Below are 19,684 nucleotides of genomic sequence, written 5' to 3' on the forward strand. Positions count from 1 at the left end.
TCCCACGCCTTTCGTTCAAAACGCAGACGTTACCAACCTTCTAATTTTCCCTTTCTGTTAGTTATGACATATGATCATTTCATCATTTTCACACAGCCGGTACATTGGTCCACAATTGAGTTTCACCGCTACTCAGAATCTTGCAAATACCTTCCCAGAATTTTTTCCAAGAAGTTCCCGGATGTAGATGAACGTCCTAGCACGTATATGAGGACCTATAGGTTTTAAACAACAAAAAAAACTCCTTTCGAACCTTATCATTTGGACTTTTTTTTACAATAATGTTTCTTGAGATTCTTTTTTGTGGAGGTCCAGTTTCTGGTGGAAGACGTGAATCCAAATTCTTCAACGAATACATTCCTTTGGCCAACCACCGTTCACCTCTCCTAAAAAAATCTAGCATTCCGATTGGTTTATTTCGGTTACCTACTTATAACTTCTTTCAATGCGGTTGAAAACGGTCGTGTCAAGTACTAATTGGGTTAATTTACAAAAACAGTCCGTCCTTTATTGGGGTGTATAATTGAGCGTGAAAAGCCTAAACTTTATTTAGTAACGTATGGATTTGCTATGCAATCAGATGTGGTTTGGATTCGTTAGTCGGTCAAACCGTAATTGAAGGTGGCGGGGTGGTGCTTTTCGATTTGACCTGAGGCAACAATGCAGGCTACTCGCAATCTTCGATTGTAAAAAGACAAAGGGCGTGAAGCAAAATAATTTATGTATAAATATTATGGCGAAGGCCTCGTAATAGATAGAAGCTTGTATTAAAGATTAAATAGCAGCACACCCTAGAAAGAATTCTGGACATCAAGGTTGCGGATCTGGGTCTAAAGTCGAGGAGAGCGAGGGTTTTCGTACATTTTTTCACTGAAATCTTTCGCCTTGGCCTTCAAGGAAGTAGTTGAAGGTGAGTACTATTCGTGTACCATTCCTTTAGTAGGGTCGATCGTGTGAAACTACTCAGGCCGCTAGCTCGATACTGACTCCCGAGAAGCATAACAACAGCGGAGAGTCTAACTAAACCAACCGCAGCCATCGGACGTTGTACCCGTCACCAGAAGTTATACCTTCCTCCCGTGAGGGGATGGAGTTGCGACGAGCGGTGGGCCGTTTACGATTGACGACCGTCAAGGAACGTGTCTCTCCACGTACACTCGTCTTAGATGGTTATTATACGTTAGTATCTGAGAGTTAATGTATGTGAAGTCGAGAAAATAGACAGAAGATAATTACTTGTTTGTTTCTTCGAGACAACCCTTTGATGAAGAATGGGGGGTTTGTTTGCTCAGTTCTAGAGAGACAAAAGATTAAATGTCGATAATGTCACAACACGTATGGACATCTGCGGTCCCTTGAATTTTCACAAGTCATTGCCAATGGGTTCATAGAACTTCCTTGTTTTCCCAGAACATGTTACCCGTGCACGACGGGTTTGGTGTTCAGGATTTTCCTTTAGTTCCTTTGCAAGGATGGTATCAAGTGATGAAAAGGGAGTTTGGACACTGAGGATCACAAGTCCAACAGTGGTTTGGACTTCTTGTACCTCCCACAAAACCGGTGCCGTCTACGGGGTTCGGCCAGTGTCGTGTCCGGTTCCTGATCTTCTTTCGTTGCGCGCGGCGTGCCTTTCTTTGTTCATGTGCGCACCGCCGCGAGGACAGCTCTAGGGCCCCGGACTGGGGAGTGGGCTGAGCGGCTTGCTCATCGCTGCTGCGCTTAATGTGCGTTCCAGACCTTGCAAAAAGACCTAACAACTGTCTTGAACGACATTAAGGGCTAGACATGAGCAACCTGGTCAGCAGGCCTCCCCAGTCGGGTCTCTAGACTGTCCTCCGGCGCGGTGGAGCCTAACGAAGGAGGCGTAAGCGGCGCTACGTTGAGGACGAAAGAATCGAGGAACCGACGACGAAACCACTGGCCGCCAACCGTTGACGGCACCGTTGTTTGGGGAGGCCAAAAGTCAAAAAACCCAATGTGGACCTTGTTAATCTAGTGTTCAAAAAATCCTGTTTATACTTGATATACCCTTAATGGCTAAAGTAATCCTGACAAAAGAACGTCGACGTTACATGTGGAAAAAAAAGAAGGACAGTTTATGAAATGATCGACTTTTAAAATTAAGACGAGATTCCATAGTGTTGTGATTGGGTGCGATTTTTTTTTCGTCTCTCTAAGCAAAACTGAGAACAAAATTTATCCGGCATTCTCATCAGAAGCGGTGTCGAAATAGAACAAAGTAATGGTACTTCTTGTCTTTTCGAGTCACTTTACAATGGTCTAGTAAATTCTCGTATATAACATCTTGGAGGGGTGTCGGGGAGGACACGTCCTTGAACGTCCGTCAATCCGACGGCCACGTCGTCGCTCACCAGTCCCTACGTGAGGGGTGAACTGTACGGGTAGGGGCAGAACTTCATGCGTCTGTCGTGGCTTATTGCTCTCCGTGTTGTTTTTAGTGCTCTCCGAGTAGGTTGAAGGTTGGTGAGGAGTTCACGTGCGTTACTCGAGGATTATGGTCTCAATTTTGGGTGAGTAGCTCACTACTTACCTTCTTGAAGGGCCAAGCGGAACAGAGTTTCAGTTGAAAAAAGTGTACGAAACCATGTTCTCGCTTTATTACCAAGAACAAATTAGCTAACGTTTTTAGGGTGGTGCTTTATTTATACAGTTCATTGAGGTACAAGTCTTGCCGATTTTATACAAAGGTTAGTTTTGACTGTGAAAGCTTTCACTGGTGTTTGACATCTGAATATGTTGCACGTTAGTGCCGACTTGTTCCCTTAGGTCAAGAAAAATCGAATCCCACCAACTGCAACCTTCCTAAGTTGACACTCATTGCATAACAAAACATCTGGTAGTTCAATTGACCAAAATGCATACCGGACGTAAATAAGTTGTTTAGGCTGTGGCACACAATATGACGAACACCAGTAGGACGGACTTTTTGTATAACCATCGTACTGTTACGACGAACCCGTTTCCGGATGCTTAAAGGCAGGGATGAGTTGGGTACACCGGACAGAAAAACATCGTGAATGCTGAAAGATTTTTTTAGGGTGTGACGTCCGGTGGGCTGAGAAACTGTTAGCGGTTGAGATATTTCGAAGGGTACCGTAGTGTCGACCTCAACGAAACAACTGGACACTCCATATTGAATCTCATAGAAGACATTCATTAAAGAAATCGTAGGGAATTGATGGTCGATAAGGAAGTTTTTGTTCAGAGACGCATAGGTCCCATAGTACGGTGCCTAGCGGACTTCGAAGTTACTGCTGCGAAATATTCTGAAAAATTCTGGAAAGGTATGGTAGACGGGATTTCTTGGTAAGTGCGGTGAAGCTCAAAATTGCCAATGTAACCGCCTGTGTGAAATGGAGTGTACAAGTGATTATAGATACGGACTACAGGAGGGGCATAGAAGGGTGGTAATCCTGGCGTTTGACGTAAAGGGGTATTGCTACAACAAATTGTTGGCCGCATTTGCCTGGAAGCACGCAATAGTTCGTCACTCGCACGCTACAGGACAAGTCTACTGCAGTTTAGGTTGCCCTACGGTATTTATTTGATGTGTCTTAGTGTGATATGTGGATGCGTTACTAATGTAAGTCCGTTTGACATGTTATGTTGGAGAAACCAAAAACATAATGAAGGTATTCACCCAGTTTTTACTGTGCGTACGTAAAAGATGCCTAAAAAGAAAAAAAAGAAGTTTTACAATTCTTTTACAGATTTTAATATTTATCTTCACTTTTGAATTTATATTTTATAAAGATCACACTTAGTTTTATATTATGATTTATAATATGTTCATTAAAAAGAATTGGTTTAACTGTTTTTACCGTATTTTTGTGTATAACAAGATTATGCCCAGGAAAAACTGGGTGAATACCTTCTCACATCCCAGGACAGTGAGCACGTAGATTCCCAATTGTATACATATTCATCAAAACAATATATATCTGTAATCCGCTCCTCTATGATGTGGAGTTTTTTCGGGGGGTACCGTCGTATCACATGCCGACACTTCGCAAAAGCTAGGTCTCGTAACCCCAAAGGGGGAGAGAAGTCTTACGAAAAGTCCTGGACGTCCCTCGGCCGGAACCGACGGAGGTAGTCACGACACCACGGTCAAAGGACCGTTCTCTCTTCAGTCAGAATCCAACTTGTTTGGTCTAGGATGTATAAGGTGACGGAGTCAGGGGTAGTAAAGTCAAAGTACGTACAAAGTGGACTAAACAACGTAACCCCAGGCGGGGAAGAGGGTCGTACTCCTCTGTGTAACTCCACGGGAGGACCCGAAAAAGTGTGTAGTGGACCTTCTGCACTCAGGGGACGCGACTGTGTAACAACTGTAGACGGAGTGGACAGTCACGGTCGAAGTGCGTCGCCCACACCGCGAGTCACCCCATCTATGTCATCTTATCGTGAGGATTTCACTCTATTCTTTCCACATGTCTGATGTTGTTTAACAACCGGCGTAAACGGACCTTCGTGCGTTATCAAGCAGTGAGCGTGCGATGTCCTGTTCAGATGACGTCAAATCCAACGGGATGCCATAAATAAACTACACAGAATCACACTATACACCTACGCAATGATTACATTCAGGCAAACTGTACAATACAACCTCTTTGGTTTTTGTATTACTTCCATAAGTGGGTCAAAAATGACACGCATGCATTTTCTACGGATTTTTCTTTTTTTTCTTCAAAATGTTAAGAAAATGTCTAAAATTATAAATAGAAGTGAAAACTTAAATATAAAATATTTCTAGTGTGAATCAAAATATAATACTAAATATTATACAAGTAATTTTTCTTAACCAAATTGACAAAAATGGCATAAAAACACATATTGTTCTAATACGGGTCCTTTTTGACCCACTTATGGAAGAGTGTAGGGTCCTGTCACTCGTGCATCTAAGGGTTAACATATGTATAAGTAGTTTTGTTATATATAGACATTAGGCGAGGAGATACTACACCTCAAAAAAGCCCCCCATGGCAGCATAGTGTACGGCTGTGAAGCGTTTTCGATCCAGAGCATTGGGGTTTCCCCCTCTCTTCAGAATGCTTTTCAGGACCTGCAGGGAGCCGGCCTTGGCTGCCTCCATCAGTGCTGTGGTGCCAGTTTCCTGGCAAGAGAGAAGTCAGTCTTAGGTTGAACAAACCAGATCCTACATATTCCACTGCCTCAGTCCCCATCATTTCAGTTTCATGCATGTTTCACCTGATTTGTTGCATTGGGGTCCGCCCCTTCTCCCAGCATGAGGAGACACATTGAGGTGCCCTCCTGGGCTTTTTCACACATCACCTGGAAGACGTGAGTCCCCTGCGCTGACACATTGTTGACATCTGCCTCACCTGTCAGTGCCAGCTTCACGCAGCGGGTGTGGCGCTCAGTGGGGTAGATACAGTAGAATAGCACTCCTAAAGTGAGATAAGAAAGGTGTACAGAGGGTAATTAAACTAGAATGATTGTCTCTCAGCCAACCAGTGATGTTGCAGTGCATATCCATGTCTGTCCAAAATGTTTTATTCTCATTGTATTCTCTATTAGACATTTGTGTGAATTCATCATAATTAGCATTTAAATTATTGAGGTACAAAGAGGTCACGGTCGGTCAGTGCGATGTTGACTTTTGACCGGCAAAATGTAATGACTGCATCTTTGAGTCCAAGTGGACGCTTGTGACACATTTGGAGAAATTCTCTCCAGGCGATCCTGAGATATTTTGGATGGAGTAACTAAATAATGTGTTCTTTGGCCACAGCTGAGGTTGTTAAATATATCAGACTTCATTCTGTGAATTGATATGAGTGGAAATGGTCCCGTGATCAGGACATCCTTAGCAACAGTCTGTCAAACGGTATAGCAGACTGCAGAATGTCCGAATTGAACAATGAGGAATAAAGTATTAAACCAACCAGTATTATAAGAAAACATAATGCCTCAGGTCATTGCTGGTGCCATCATGTGGGCATTTAAAGTGAGAGATAGAGGGATTGAGTCAAGAAAAAAGATGTCTGATTGAAAAAAAAGCATCTCAAGGAGAAATCTTTATATCAACATTATCTAAATAAATTGGTCAGAGGTGTCCATTTAGCCGAATAACTGTATAAGCACAAAAACAGGGACATATTTTGTCTTTATCATTGTGTCCTGTTTCTATTGTAACTAGGCTGTTTCAATATAACATTATGATGATAAGTGAGACATTTAGAAAAATCCCAAATGGTGTTGAGTAAATATATGATCATCTAACGATGAACACAAATACAAAGTGCTCTACGATAACCAGAGAATGGTTTCGTAGCGTTACGTGAGTGACATCCTATAGAATGAATAAACACGATAATATAAAGTAATAAACTGGGTAGAACGCGTGACTTAGACTTCGGTCAAATTAGGGACGTAATTTAGGCACATCACATAATAACACACTTTTTGTCAGAAACGGCAGTACAAACGATAGAAATTAAACTTCGACTTCCTCCCGGTATAAGTAAGGTCAAGAGGAGGTAGGGCTTGGAGATAATCCTGGTGAGAGTAATATATTACAGAAGTGACACATATCGAGCGTTCCATAAACAATTACGACCTCGAAGAAGGGATCTATAGGCGGCCTATAAGGTCCTACGACAAGGTACCCAAAACTCGCTACGAGAGGGAGTAATCTTATGGATGAAGGGAACAGTGATCTATCTCCTACAGAAGAGACTTGAAGTCGATAAACCGACATAACATCCCATACGAACTACACCAGGTGTGACCACGATGTAGTCACGACTAGTGTACAAGAGAAATTATGAATTTCTGTATACACATCAGTTTTCTGTCAGCCCGTCGCGTATAATGTGACGAATAGCAACTATTGGACCAAAAATAGGATATTCACTTCGTGTGTGTCTATTATGTGTTTTCTCACTATACAAAATGTAATGAAATATTCATCAGATATTTGCAATCTAACTATTCGAGACCCGGAGAGTGTATTAGACCGATTTCTTGTCTAATAAATCAATTATCTCTTTGGTAAAAATATTACTACAAACAAAAAATGTTCTGTCCTTTTCGTTTCTCACAATAAAAACAAAGAGGAACTCAAATAAGCTAATGTGAAGTTTAGGGAAGTACGGTCCGTAGAAACGCATCCATCGAAGTCATTCCAGGATTAATGTTTTACAAACAATTTTCACAATGCACGACATTCGTATAAGATGGTCCTGGTATTTACATAAGACCGTTTGCTTTTTAGTACAAAAGTTTCACATGAAATAATAGGACTGACAATGAGAAGGCCGTGTGCAAAAAAAAGTGGAATAGAGACTGAAGGAATGTTGAAACATACGAGGGAGGACGTGCGGATCTCCTACCGTGTGAGCGCGACTGATGTAGCTTTTTATCCGGAGGCTGCGGGATACGTAGGCACGTGACGATATGGCTGCGTTCGTCGTGCGCTCGTTGGCTGTTTCTAGATACGAGCTAGACGAAACGTATTCTTGGTCTGTTGCGATTAGACTCTGAGGTTCTCAGTCTCCCTTCCACTCGCTTGAAACTGGATTTATAGCTATGAGTAGGATGAAAAAATGGTAACAAGACAATGTGTTTTGTTGGAGACAAATGTCACAAGAAACGTCATAACGTCTCAACTAATATAAGTCTATGCTCCCCAAACACCACCCAGACTATGTAACCGTCGAGGTAACTGTCATGAAGCGATCTATTTGTTTCCGGTGTATTTGGTTCATCGGTGGATATCTTTCTCTTGTTACTGATCTACACTGTTTCTTATTTATTGAATGCTCTATCCTTCTTCACTTATTGATATCTCTAGTTATTTTTTATATCTATTATAATTCTTCGTTCTCTCTTTCTTTATTTTTGTTATTTTTTTGACTAAGTTATTTTTTCTGGATCTTTATGTGTCTGTCCACGGTCTTATTCTGGTAAGTTAATCAGTTGCATTCATATTACGGAATTAGGCGCTCCGATCGACTTGCGTGGAAGGTGTGTCATAATGTTGTAAGTAAATCGACACGTCACAGCTGACAACGAGTGTCTGCTCCCAAAGGTAGGAGTCATTTGGTAGCCCAAGCGGGGAACAGAATGTTGAGTTACTTGAGTTACCACAGCACAATGTATAGTCTCCCTATTGCCTCGGCCGTGGTTGTGGTTATTCTTCTTAATTTTTTTGCGGGGCCAAGAGACAGCCTGGAAAAAATACATCAACACTATTTATAGGGTTAATTCAGCACATGGCGCGTACTAATGAGCGTTTCCGAGAGAAAGCCTCTTACTCGAAGTCATCCTTCTTTCCAAAAACGACACGAATCACACGTACTTAATTACTAAAGAAATATTTCATAGACAAAGATACACTAACCACACTTGTTTACCCGCGACACTCCTGGCGCCCCATGGTGGATTACATGCTATTGGGTAGTAATTCACGGGCGAGAACACTTGTACGACTTCATTGGACTATATCGGACTGAGGGTCTCCACGGCCAAGCCGGCACAGTTTGAGCGGTCTGTAGGAGTCCGACTCAGATATCCTTCGAAGGAAAGAGTTTGTCCGTTGTCAATTACCTAACAACGGTTTTGTGTGATTCTTGTATAACTGTGTAAATTTTGGTACCCTAAAATGTCGAATTGTGGAAATTAGGACGTTCGATGTTGGACGTTCGATTGCTCGTGGAGCAACAAGTGGCGATGTATGTGTCCTAGAAATGGTCATATGAATCTAGACTTACTGACGACATGTTACGGTTGTAAAATAATATAGAGAAAATTTATAAATTTTTCCAGACGGAGGAAGAGCTAACCTGTCAAGCTCCACACGATGAGATCCTATGTTTATAATGTAAATAGACATCGGTCCTGATTTTGGTTGGTAGCTTTATTTAGATCCATTAAGCGTTATAAATATCAGTTAATTATTTTTTCTTTTAGACGCTAGTTTAAGTCAGAAAAATGAAAACAGAAACTCATAGCGGCAGAAAATAACCGTTTTAATGTGACTATAAACGTCGTTCCCTCAATGTGTCTCCTGAACTGTATTACATATATATAGTAAAATATTTTTCCTGTTAGTTTAGTCGTTCGACAACCAAGATCGGCACTATATAAGGGGCTCGCTCTATGGTGGCCCTCTTACATCATAAAGTGTTGTCAGTACATAAGGAGGCGCAGACCTTTTTGTCATATAGCAAGCCGACTTTTTGTAGCCTGTGTCTTCGTCGCTCTTCATTGCCACGTCTCGACCGCTTTCGAGAAAAACGCGTTCGCAGTGAGGGGGGGGGGGGGTCTATCTGAGTTTGCCGTTTTGATAGTCACACCAAAGGAACCGTAATCCCGTCCCTAAGTCTATTAAACCTCCAAATTTATTCTTACAGATCAGAAATTTCGCGTACGTGCCTACAAAGTTTTAACTTAGTTCTCCAGGCGTTTTTTTGCGATTAGCTGGTAGTCTACCGACTAAACTGAACAGTCAAATATTTTCTATAAATATAGAAGGCAAGCTTTGTTGAATGCTTTCGTATTTTTAACCTTTGTAAATTCTAATAAAGCTGAGGCCCCCAGATATTACATAGACCTCCTCACCTACTCGCACGGATAGAGGTCTTTTTTTCTGATTTATGCTGTACGTCTCGATGCACTTCTCGTCGCATCTGTTGCCTTTTCATCGTGGTAAGTTTTTGAAGCTACCCCGGAAACTTTTTCGTCTCTTTAATCTGCAATCTACCGTTTCACGCTTTCGAGGAGGTCTCGATGACCTTCGGGTAGAGCCCCTGGCCTCTTCCACCTCGTTATAAGTGTCGTGCGTGGTTCGTTGTGCGAAGCTGTTGAGTGGATATGTTCACTGTGCATTCGGTACGATTGACTACGCCTGCAACAAAGTCACCATCGTGTTATTTTCGTGTATGTGTTAATTACTTTATTTGTGGTTTCTTACCTATTGCGGAGACAGTTTATCAAGAGACGACAATCACAGAAACAACGTATCGTTGGGACGTGATACTACACACTCCTTCCGTTGCCTCCCTAAAATAAACTTATAATAAGATTATTTTTGAATAAATTTAATCTCACACGAAAAAAAGAAAGTATAACGGTGGAACCATTCGGAGGCGAAGCGTACAGCCGGCTTGTGCGGGGAATACATATTTCGTATATGTGCCGACAGGCACTCTAACGAATTTATTATAATCTATATATATAAATATTATATATTATATATATATATGGGTAAATATAGGGGAAATCCNTTATTATTTATGTTTTTCTTTTTTTTCCTGGCTTAGTTTCAATCAAAATATAGACTAATGCTAATAATAGTAATAGTATTAATAATTGTAAATGGCCATTGGTCACACCACCAGTTTGTTTTACTGTAAACTTGGAGGAAGCCAGCAGCGCAGGCGAATAATCGATTAATATTCGCCAGGGTTGTCCGATTTTCGAATTTGATCATGGTCAGTTTCTGGAATTCCTAGTAGCGAGTAAAACTCTAACACAGAAAAGACCTGTCCATGCTGCCCCAGAACGCCTCGTTGGACATTTATCTTTTTCTTCCAATCCGTGGAGCTCCTCACACACTCTCTCACACACTCTCTCAGCAGCGAAACTTTGACGCGCTGGGGGTGCGGGTACTATTGGAGCCTCACAGATGGGGGTGCTGCAGCCCCCTCAGCATCCCCCCCCGCACGGACCAATTTCAAAAACCTTGGGGAGAAAGGCTGAACCGATGCAGCGCAGCACACATTTAAATGTAAGTACCAACACATGTTCTACGCCACTACATACTTACATTTAAATGTGTGCTGCGCTGCATCGGTTCAGCCTTTCTCCCCAAGGTTTTTGAAATTGGTCCGTGCGGGGGGGGATGCTGAGGGGGCTGCAGCANCAAAAGACAGGAAACCACTTCGCCCGTCCCGAGTCCCAGTCAAGTTCCATTAGAGGTGGGGAGGTTACATTCGCACTGCAAAAACCAAAGATCCAGAAAAAACGCTCAACGACGTAAGGTCGTTTCCCAGTTTAACACAGAACTCTCACGCGGGTAGATTACCCTAAGTTGACTTTACGCCCATAACGTCCTTTTCCGTTTTTACTTACGCCAGGGGTAACAAATTGTAAAATATTTTTTTTCTTTATGAAAAATTTTCTGAAATTTTGACAGTTTTGACACAAAAGGATCCTAGCCATGTTCACCACCATCCTTAAACCGAAAGACAGGTGGTGGAACTAGTGAGAGAACTTGTCGCAAGATACGCCAAAGTCCAAACACCGTGTTCCGTTTGCTGGTCAAACCACTTATTTTGTCATAAGCGTACACCTTATCTTTAGTATGTCACCTCCAAATACTGAAACGTCGTAACTGTCAAATTCTTTCCCAGAGTAAACAAATTTTCAAACGGATTCAACTAATTACGCACGAACCTATGAGAAGAATATATACGAATGACATTTCAGTTAAACTCGAGGTAATACTGAGGTTCTAATGAACTACCACCCTGATCAGAAGACATAAGACGGAGGAAAATTTTTGTGTACCCATAGGACAGACTAAACTCAGACCAGCAAATAGACCTTGTAGTACGGTATGACCCAAAAAAAAAACGTAAAAATTGACATATCGTTTACCAAAAAGTCGGTCCAGAACGAACATTGAGAAGGGGTTTCCGTAAAACCTGAATACAGTATGCCGACTGAGGTGTTAAAACGCTTAACACACAAACACGACTCTACTGCTACCGCTCTTCAATTTTTCTCATCACTCTGCCACCGTCGTTATTTTAGACGGGGTCGCCATAGAAAATTTTTTCCAAGATGCAGAACCAGGCCGGTCCCGGCGCAAAGAGGAATCCTAGATTGAACCCAATTTACGGGAAGTGCTTGTTATAGTTGTCCATTTTCCCCTCATTTTGATTTTCCCAAAAGGTTGTGTGAAAAAGTCCTCAGTGTCTGACATCACAAATGTCTTCGTCTCGATCACTGTCTTAGTTTATCCTCTTGGGCTGTCCTGTGTTTTACGAGTAATTTCGTTAAATCGTATTCATCGGGACCGACTATATCGACGGTCTACGACACACTAACATTAGGTGCCTCCATTCGAGTAATGCCTATAAGTGGCCACCTATAGCTAAATTACCGAAGGTTTTACAGGTCTATAAGACTAAGCACCACCAATGACTGTCTAGGATGAAACTAAATCGTTGAAAACTATACACTTCACTTCGATAAGGAATCGACCGGATTTTGCGTCGGTAAGATGAGACTCGGACTCAAAGATCGGGAAACCGGGCTCCGGGAAACAGAAGGGAGTCTTCCCCCTCTGACGCTGTCGGAGTCGTCTTTTGTTCCTAACAGAGCAGGATTATATTTGAGATTTACATGCGTTTGTTGTCCTCTGCTACGTTACTTTTATTGTATTAGTTGACTTGGAGTTTATTTTTTTGGTTTTCTATTTTTTCTATTTCTGGTATCTGGTCTAATAGTTTGTTAGTTCGTGTGTCGTAGGTAAAAAGGGGTTAGTTTTAGGTTTGGTCTTAGTCTTGGTTCTCGGTGTGACGAGGTTGTTTACGATTTATATTTATACATGGATGAATTTTTATCTATTACTTTCTAATATTGGAGAAAATCCTGGACCTCACTAAAGTGTGTATTAGACTGACCAGTTATTGTTGGTGTACACTCAGTGAGTCTTTAAGTTAAACGGGTTTTTAGTGAATAGTGTTTGTCCTACTCTATTAAATATCTCTATTGTAATCATATGTTTACTCTATGTTTAATCCTTTTTTATTCCTAAATAATATCCCCTGATTTTAGCAATTCCTGCTCAATTCCTGACTAGTTGTTAGTACTTTTTTCATTGTACATTTCTTGTATTGTTTCCAAAAATTTAGGAGACTGTGCCGTCGACATTGGTCTGTTCGTCAGTAACTGTCCGACGTCCTGCTGCTGCGCCAGACATTGTCGGGGGTGGTGGGTACTGGACAACTGGGAAACGGTGGTTGAAGATTGATAATATACCGGATTTTTAGATTTGTGTAACCTTGTGGAATTGACTATCTAAACCTTTTTGATTACACCTGATTAATGTGTACTTGAATAATTGAAGTTGGTATTTTTACCGTTGCGGTGTATGGATTTTATGGTAAATAATCTGCCAGCTTACTTTTACTTGTGGTAATATTTTGGTAAATTCGCGTGTACAGTGCTCCGGTGTATTCTAAACCAAATCGGTACGAACAGACTATCTTTGTTAGTTATCCATGCATCGAGACAGTTCATGTTCTCGAGCGGTTTATCGCCTGTTTTGATACATAGGATATGTCATACACGTTGTAAGTATACCTACATTATGTGATTGGGTTCTGGATACGAGAATTTTTATGAATACGAATACCTTCGATCGGTAGACTTTGATTGATGATGACCTTTGCCTGGTTCCCAATCTGCATGACGGATTGTAAATGTGGACTGTCATTTTATTTTTGTTAGTTTTTTGGTCCGCTAGAAAAGTGAGTTAATTTTGCTGTGTATGGTTATGTGTTCGAGTAGAATGAGATCTTAGTGTGTGTTTCAGATTCACCTTGTCACACTCTAATATCTTTTTTTTTTTTTTTTTTTTTTTTTTTTTTTTGTGGTATTTGTTTTTACTAAGATCTCGAATTCTTTGCAGCTTTTGGTAGTTATCGTCGTCGTTTGTTTTTCTTCTTGTATATAACTTAGTCTCGGTCTTTAACCTAGGCGGGGTTGTTCCGTTGGCCGGTTAACGATAACGACCGTCGTTGTAGACTATGAGAGGCGTACCTAGTCGGTAATTTTTATCGGGATGGCGCCAATCGTCTTAGATTATGTTAGGCTTTTCAGGTCCTGAGAAGTCCTACTGTCTCTAGGATTGGTGTGTCGAGGTTTGTTCGTTTGTTCCGTGTCCGTCCCTTTGTGCTGTACACGGAGCTAAGAGACTACAAGCTTGGCCCGGCTTTCTTGGGGAGAGGAGTCTGGTGTGGGTCCGGTCGGTCCTGTTTTCCGACCTTTTCGTTTCGGGGGTCGAAAAACCGGTTTAGGAGGAGGGCTGCGTTCGTTCGTGTGTCTTGCGTTGGCTGACCCTCGTCCGGGTTTGTTTTTTCTATTTGTTTTTTTTTTTCCCCTCGTTCTTTTTCCTCCCTCCTTTTTGTTTTTTTGTATTTCTGTTTTTTTTTTTTTTTTTTTTTTTTTTTTTTTTATTTTGTTTTTTTATTCTTTTTTTTTTTTTTTTTTTTTTTAGTTTTTTTTTTTTTTTTTTTTTTTTTTGTATTTGTTTTTCTTTTTTTTTTTTTTCGTTGGCGTTTTTTTCGCACTCGTGTGAGTTGCCAGAGAGGCGCTGCTAGGAGCCCCCGCTTTAGGAAGAGTTGCGTGTCGTTGGGCGGTGAGGTTTCAATACTCGTTCCGGAGACGTCTTGGTGTCTTGGTCCTGTCCACCGTTCGTCCGTCGTCCCACCGTTCGGCGAGGCAGAGGAGCGCTTCTGCAGAGGCAGCCCCCCCTCTTTAGGTGGTTTTCATGTCGGCGTGAGTTTTGTCCATCCCTCACCCTGTGTCAGGCTGTCTGTTGTTCTGTCCTTTGGTTGTCGCTGTTGTTTTTTGCAGTATGTTTGTTGCTCACTGTCTCACTGTCTCGACTTCTTGACTACTTGCCTTTCTTGTATTGTGTCTCACTTTTTCTTTTTTTTTTTTCTTTTCGTCCCCACTTTGTTACTCGGTCACTGGTTGCGACGTCCACTCGCACCATCTGCCCCCCTAGGTTTGCCAGACAATTGAGCGCGCGTTCATTCGTTTTGGACGTCTCTTTGTCCAATTTATAGGCAGTTGTCTTAATGTTTCTTCACACACGTGTTCCGGAAGATCTAGATTGTATGTCTATTATTGCAGTGCGTGTGTACACGTTTGCGATAGGACATCCTTTCTTCTATATATACATACATTTAACGTTCATCATACTATATTCCAAATATTGCACTTGCTAGTGTTAGGAATGGTCATAGGGCTGAGAACAACTGCAGCTCTGATTGATGCAGGAATCATCACAGAAGACAACACAAGTAAAGTGATTGATAAGAACAAGGTCAAGAGAGCACAGGAAAAGTTGACGAGAGAGCTGGGAGAAGAGTTTGAGGAGAAGTGCAGGGAGATGGGGGATCTCCTGCATCCTCTTTGATGGGCGGATTGACCTGACCAATGTGATGATGGAAGCTGAGGGCAGTGACCAATCTTTTCCTGCAAAGATCAAAGAAGAACACTATTACCCATGTTGGTTTAACGTGAAGGTCAAGCACTCCTGGATTTTTTGTTATAGTCCCTCGACTACAGAAGTCCCCAAGAGGTGACAATCTTATTTGACCTTTTCACAAAAAAACTAAATACTGGCTCCAACATACCAGTTTATGTGTCAATGTGTGTGTGCTCACAGAGGATGCCCAGAGACCGATTGAGGATGTGGCCGTGGCTGGAGGTACAGATCGACTCCAGCCAGACACCGGGACTCAGATGGGTCAACAGAGTAAGTATACACTTTGACACACAAAGAAACACACACATTTTGATATTACAGATTTTCCAGGTCCCCTGGATCCACGCAAGAAGTAAAGACTGGAACCTGGAAAGAGACACTTCTCTGTTCAAGCAGTGGGCTATCTATAGAGTAACACACACTGTGCTTCTCCTTTTCAGTGATTGACATGGTCATACTGCTAGACACCGCACCAGTCCTGTCTAAAATCAGTGAACAATTTAATTTGCGGGACATTAGTAAGGAAGAACTCACAATGATCACGTGTCTCAATCAGTAGGGACACAGAACGCCATGTGATTCGCCACATTGGAAGGATTGATCATTTTATAATTCACATCAAGTCTCTAGAATATTCTTTGTATGCCTCTCCTGCTTCATTATACCCGCCGGGTAGTTTGACATATTTGACCTTTACCAAATATTGCGCTTGGTGTGTTTGGGATATGGCGCCACTATGCGACTGGGATACAAATGTGTATCAATTGTGCAGCCCTAAAATCTCCGCCATTAACAAAAAAAAAAAAAGATAAACAACGCCAGGCAGTTATCTAAGTTCATTTGCAGGTTCAAATGAGAATGCAAAAAGTATGATCGGTATTTCAATTAACTGCTTGCACACCATGTCATCCGTGCAATTGTTGATTAACGGAAAAGGATCCATCATCCCCTCTTCCTGCCAGGTTCTCGCTCTGATCAAGTTGGCCAATCGGAACTGCTCCACAGCCCAGACGGCCCAAAATGCCAACTCATCACGCTCCCACTCAGTCTTCCAGTATTTAAATACATTCAAAAAAATTCAAATAAAGCAAGTTTACTGAGCAACATAAAGTCGTTTTTAAAAAATAAAATTTTTGGTTATGATGAGGAAAAAAGCTCTGGTAAAGCCATGTTATCAAACTAAATAAGAGTGTTAGCTTGTTTAAGGTGATTGTTTGAGGTGTCTTCCTCCACAAAAAAAAGTACATTCTTCTCATTTTCTGTATTTCTTTGGAAAACAGTAGAAGAATGCAAGCTGGATAATATCTAAATCAAATGAGACATGAATAATGATATACCTGGGAAAAGATGGTAACTTCTCTGTTTGTGTGCAGGTAAATACCAAATTGGCATAGACCGCCCGGACCCAGGCACCTGGAAAGCAACCTTCCGCTCCGCATTACACAGTCTGCCGGACATCGAGGAGGTGAAGGATAAAGAGAAGTCATTTAAAATATTTCAGATGCACACCTCCTCGACGAAGGCAGACAAGGAGCCTCAAAGGAGTAAAGAGGTACATGAACAGAACATTTGCTGGATTGAGTAAAAATAATAACACAAATCTCATATAGACATAACCCTGGTGAATATATTCCACATGTTGCTCACCGTAAAAGCTCTTGCTCTCGATTCCTTCTTGCATTTTGTATAAATCTGGAAAAAACATTACACTATGTTTTATTATGCTATCAATTGTGAAAATTAGCAAATTGAGACAAAACGGTTGGTAGGTTTAATGGGTAGCGAGGATGACGTTTGACCCCACAGAGCCACCGTACATACAAACTACTGTCAAAAGGCTTTTGACAAATGCAAAAAAAGTTTCTTCTCCCCCTCTCCCTTCACCTTCACCTAATCTCCCTCTTCTCCCTGTTACCCCCACATCCTTTCCTCCCCCTCCCACATCATTTCCTCCCCTACTACCTTTTCTAAGCCCAGTTCTCCCACCAACCCTTCTTTACCTTCCAACCCTCCCCTCTCTTCCCTCTCCACCTCTCCTCGTCCCCCCATCCCGTCCACCACATCATCTACTTCCCTAAGCCTCTGTACGTCGGGGGGACGGTGACGGCGGGGGGACCCGGCGATGGTACCCAGCCTCCGCTATCTCAACGTTACCCCGGGCTGATTCCTTAGCCTGCCCCTCCGTTACCCCTTCCTCCCTTGCCTCCTCACCCCCACAGACAACAGACAACACCACAGAGCAGACCTAAAGTAATGTTGCTCTCCCGTGCAGTAATGCCATCTCTCCTCTCTCACCCACAGACCCCACAGCAGAGGGAGCCAGAGTTGCTGGCTGCAGAGCCCCTTGAAGGCGTAACATGGCCTGAGGTGGATGTAGACTCCACAGAAACAATGACGATGCAGGGCACAATGAAATTCTTAATGAACTCAAGCCCATTATCTGAGGCATCCACCTCCCACCCGACCGGGCCTCTGCGGCAGCACCTGGCCCCCCACCCCATCAGGAACCCTTCACTCACCCACATACCATCAACAAATTACAGGAATGGGTGCTGCAAGTGCGGAAGAAGACCCTCATCTCAGGTGACTCCAACCAAAGGTTCCCATGTGATGGAGGTGAATGTTTAAAAAGCACGTTCTGTAGTGGGCTAGAATAAAATCTGGTGACTGTCACTCCTGTTGATGATTCGGTTGTGTATGCTTACGGGCATAAAGCGTCAAGCATGGGACCTGAAGGGCAAGGTCACCGATATGGAGAGTAAGGTCAAATCTGTCAACCGGGAGAATGAGGGTTTGAAAAGCACGAGGGTCAAAAGCCAAACGAGAGGGAAAAGTGTGGCGCCTCAGATCAGGTACAAGGACCACTGCAGTCGAATATTTAACTTTCATAATGTGGTTTATAATTTGTCTTTTTACACACCATTAAATGTCCTTTGCTTTCTGTGATTGTTTTTTTTTCAGAGAAGCTCGGAGAACAAGGCTGGGAGGTGAGAGTGATGCCATGTGAAAATATATTTCCTACTAAATATGCCGATAAGTCTTTAATTAAAATATGTTTTGTTCATTCATACCATTTTAAACACACATTGAGAAATTAGCCTCTACATTAATTTGTTTGCCGTTTTACATTTTCAGTCATTATGGTGCAACATTATCGTTCAGTTTGTGGTGTGTTTGTGGTCACCTGATGCGTGTACGTCCAACACGCATTCTCCTTTCCTGCATTCCTGCTGCGTACAACTGTTGATACCAGCCAACAATACACACCTATTGGTACTCGGGGACTGTGGCATAGAGTATGTATTGAAACTGTAGGGGAGATGCAGTATGATGAAGGAAAGTTCACTTTTTGATTAAATGTTATCATTCCGGTTTTATCTTAGTTCACCTTTGCAGCAAGTTTTTTTGAAATGTATAATGAGACCCTCCAATACACCAGCAAGGGGCCGGAGCACGATATCTGGAAGTCAATACATGACGAGGTGACGATCACCAGCCTGACAAATGAGAAGGTCACCAATGAGGAACAGGTGCGCCAGGAAGTTATCTAAGTTAATTTACCGGTTAAAAGGAGAATGAAAAAGGTATGGGACCTGAAGGGCAAGGTCACCGATATGGAGGGTAAGCTATGTAACTACCAGACCAAGGTCAAATCTGTCAACCGGGAGAATGAGGATTTTAAAAAGCACGATGGTCAAAAGCCAAACAAGAGTGACTGATCTGGAGAAAAGTGTGGCGCCTCAGATCAGGTACAAGGAGCACTGCATTCAAATATTTAACTTTCATCATAATGTGGTTTATCAATTGTCTTTTTACACATCATTAAATGTCCTTTGCTTTCTGTGATTGTTTTTTTCAGAAGCTCGGGGAACAAGGCTGGGAGGTGAGAGTGATGCCATGTGAAAATATATTTCCTACTAAATATGCCGATAAGTCTTTAATTAAAATATGTTTTGTTCATTCATACCATTTTAAACACATTGAGAAATTAATGTGTCTGTCGCAAACTTGAGGGGTATCTGCAACAGGTGGCACCAGCGGTATGTTTTTCATACGTATAACACGTTTTTTTATTAACAAATTTTTCTTGACCACTTATGAGGGATGTGTGTTTCAATTTATTTCAGGGTACAGATGTTAATGGCAAGCGAACAGCAGTCCTCGGAGGCCTTCCTGTCATCCTGGGTGATGAAAACAATGACTTCTTCAAGACTTGCTTTGTAACTAGTCTTTTTTCATCATTATTTAATCCCTCCAGAAAAAAACGGGCAAAAATCCCTGATTATGCGATTAAACATGCGGGGTTTTATGTGATTTTATGCGGTGAAACTGCGGGAAGTTGCGAAATATGCGAGAAAAAAATTATCAATTTTTTTTGTTTAAATATTGGGCTGTCTTATTTATTCT

At 42.0% G+C, this 19,684-nt stretch overlaps 1 protein-coding gene across 1 annotated transcript in view; it reads right to left on the reverse strand.

Annotated features, from left to right (window-relative positions):
- ankef1a (ankyrin repeat and EF-hand domain containing 1a) overlaps positions 1-19,684 on the reverse strand; it is a 56,938-nt gene that overhangs the window by 12,220 nt on the left and 25,034 nt on the right. Inside the window, exons 4-5 of the mRNA XM_010793462.1 lie at positions 5,233-5,432; positions 4,988-5,137 (exon numbers count right to left, since the gene is read on the reverse strand). Of these exons, the coding sequence (XP_010791764.1) occupies positions 4,988-5,137; positions 5,233-5,432 (350 nt within the window). The remainder of the gene's footprint in view (positions 1-4,987; positions 5,138-5,232; positions 5,433-19,684) is intronic.

The sequence above is a fragment of the Notothenia coriiceps genome, unplaced genomic scaffold, assembly GCF_000735185.1.
Source record: "Notothenia coriiceps isolate Sejong01 unplaced genomic scaffold, NC01 NC01_scaffold00037244, whole genome shotgun sequence".
NCBI lineage: Eukaryota > Metazoa > Chordata > Actinopteri > Perciformes > Nototheniidae > Notothenia > Notothenia coriiceps.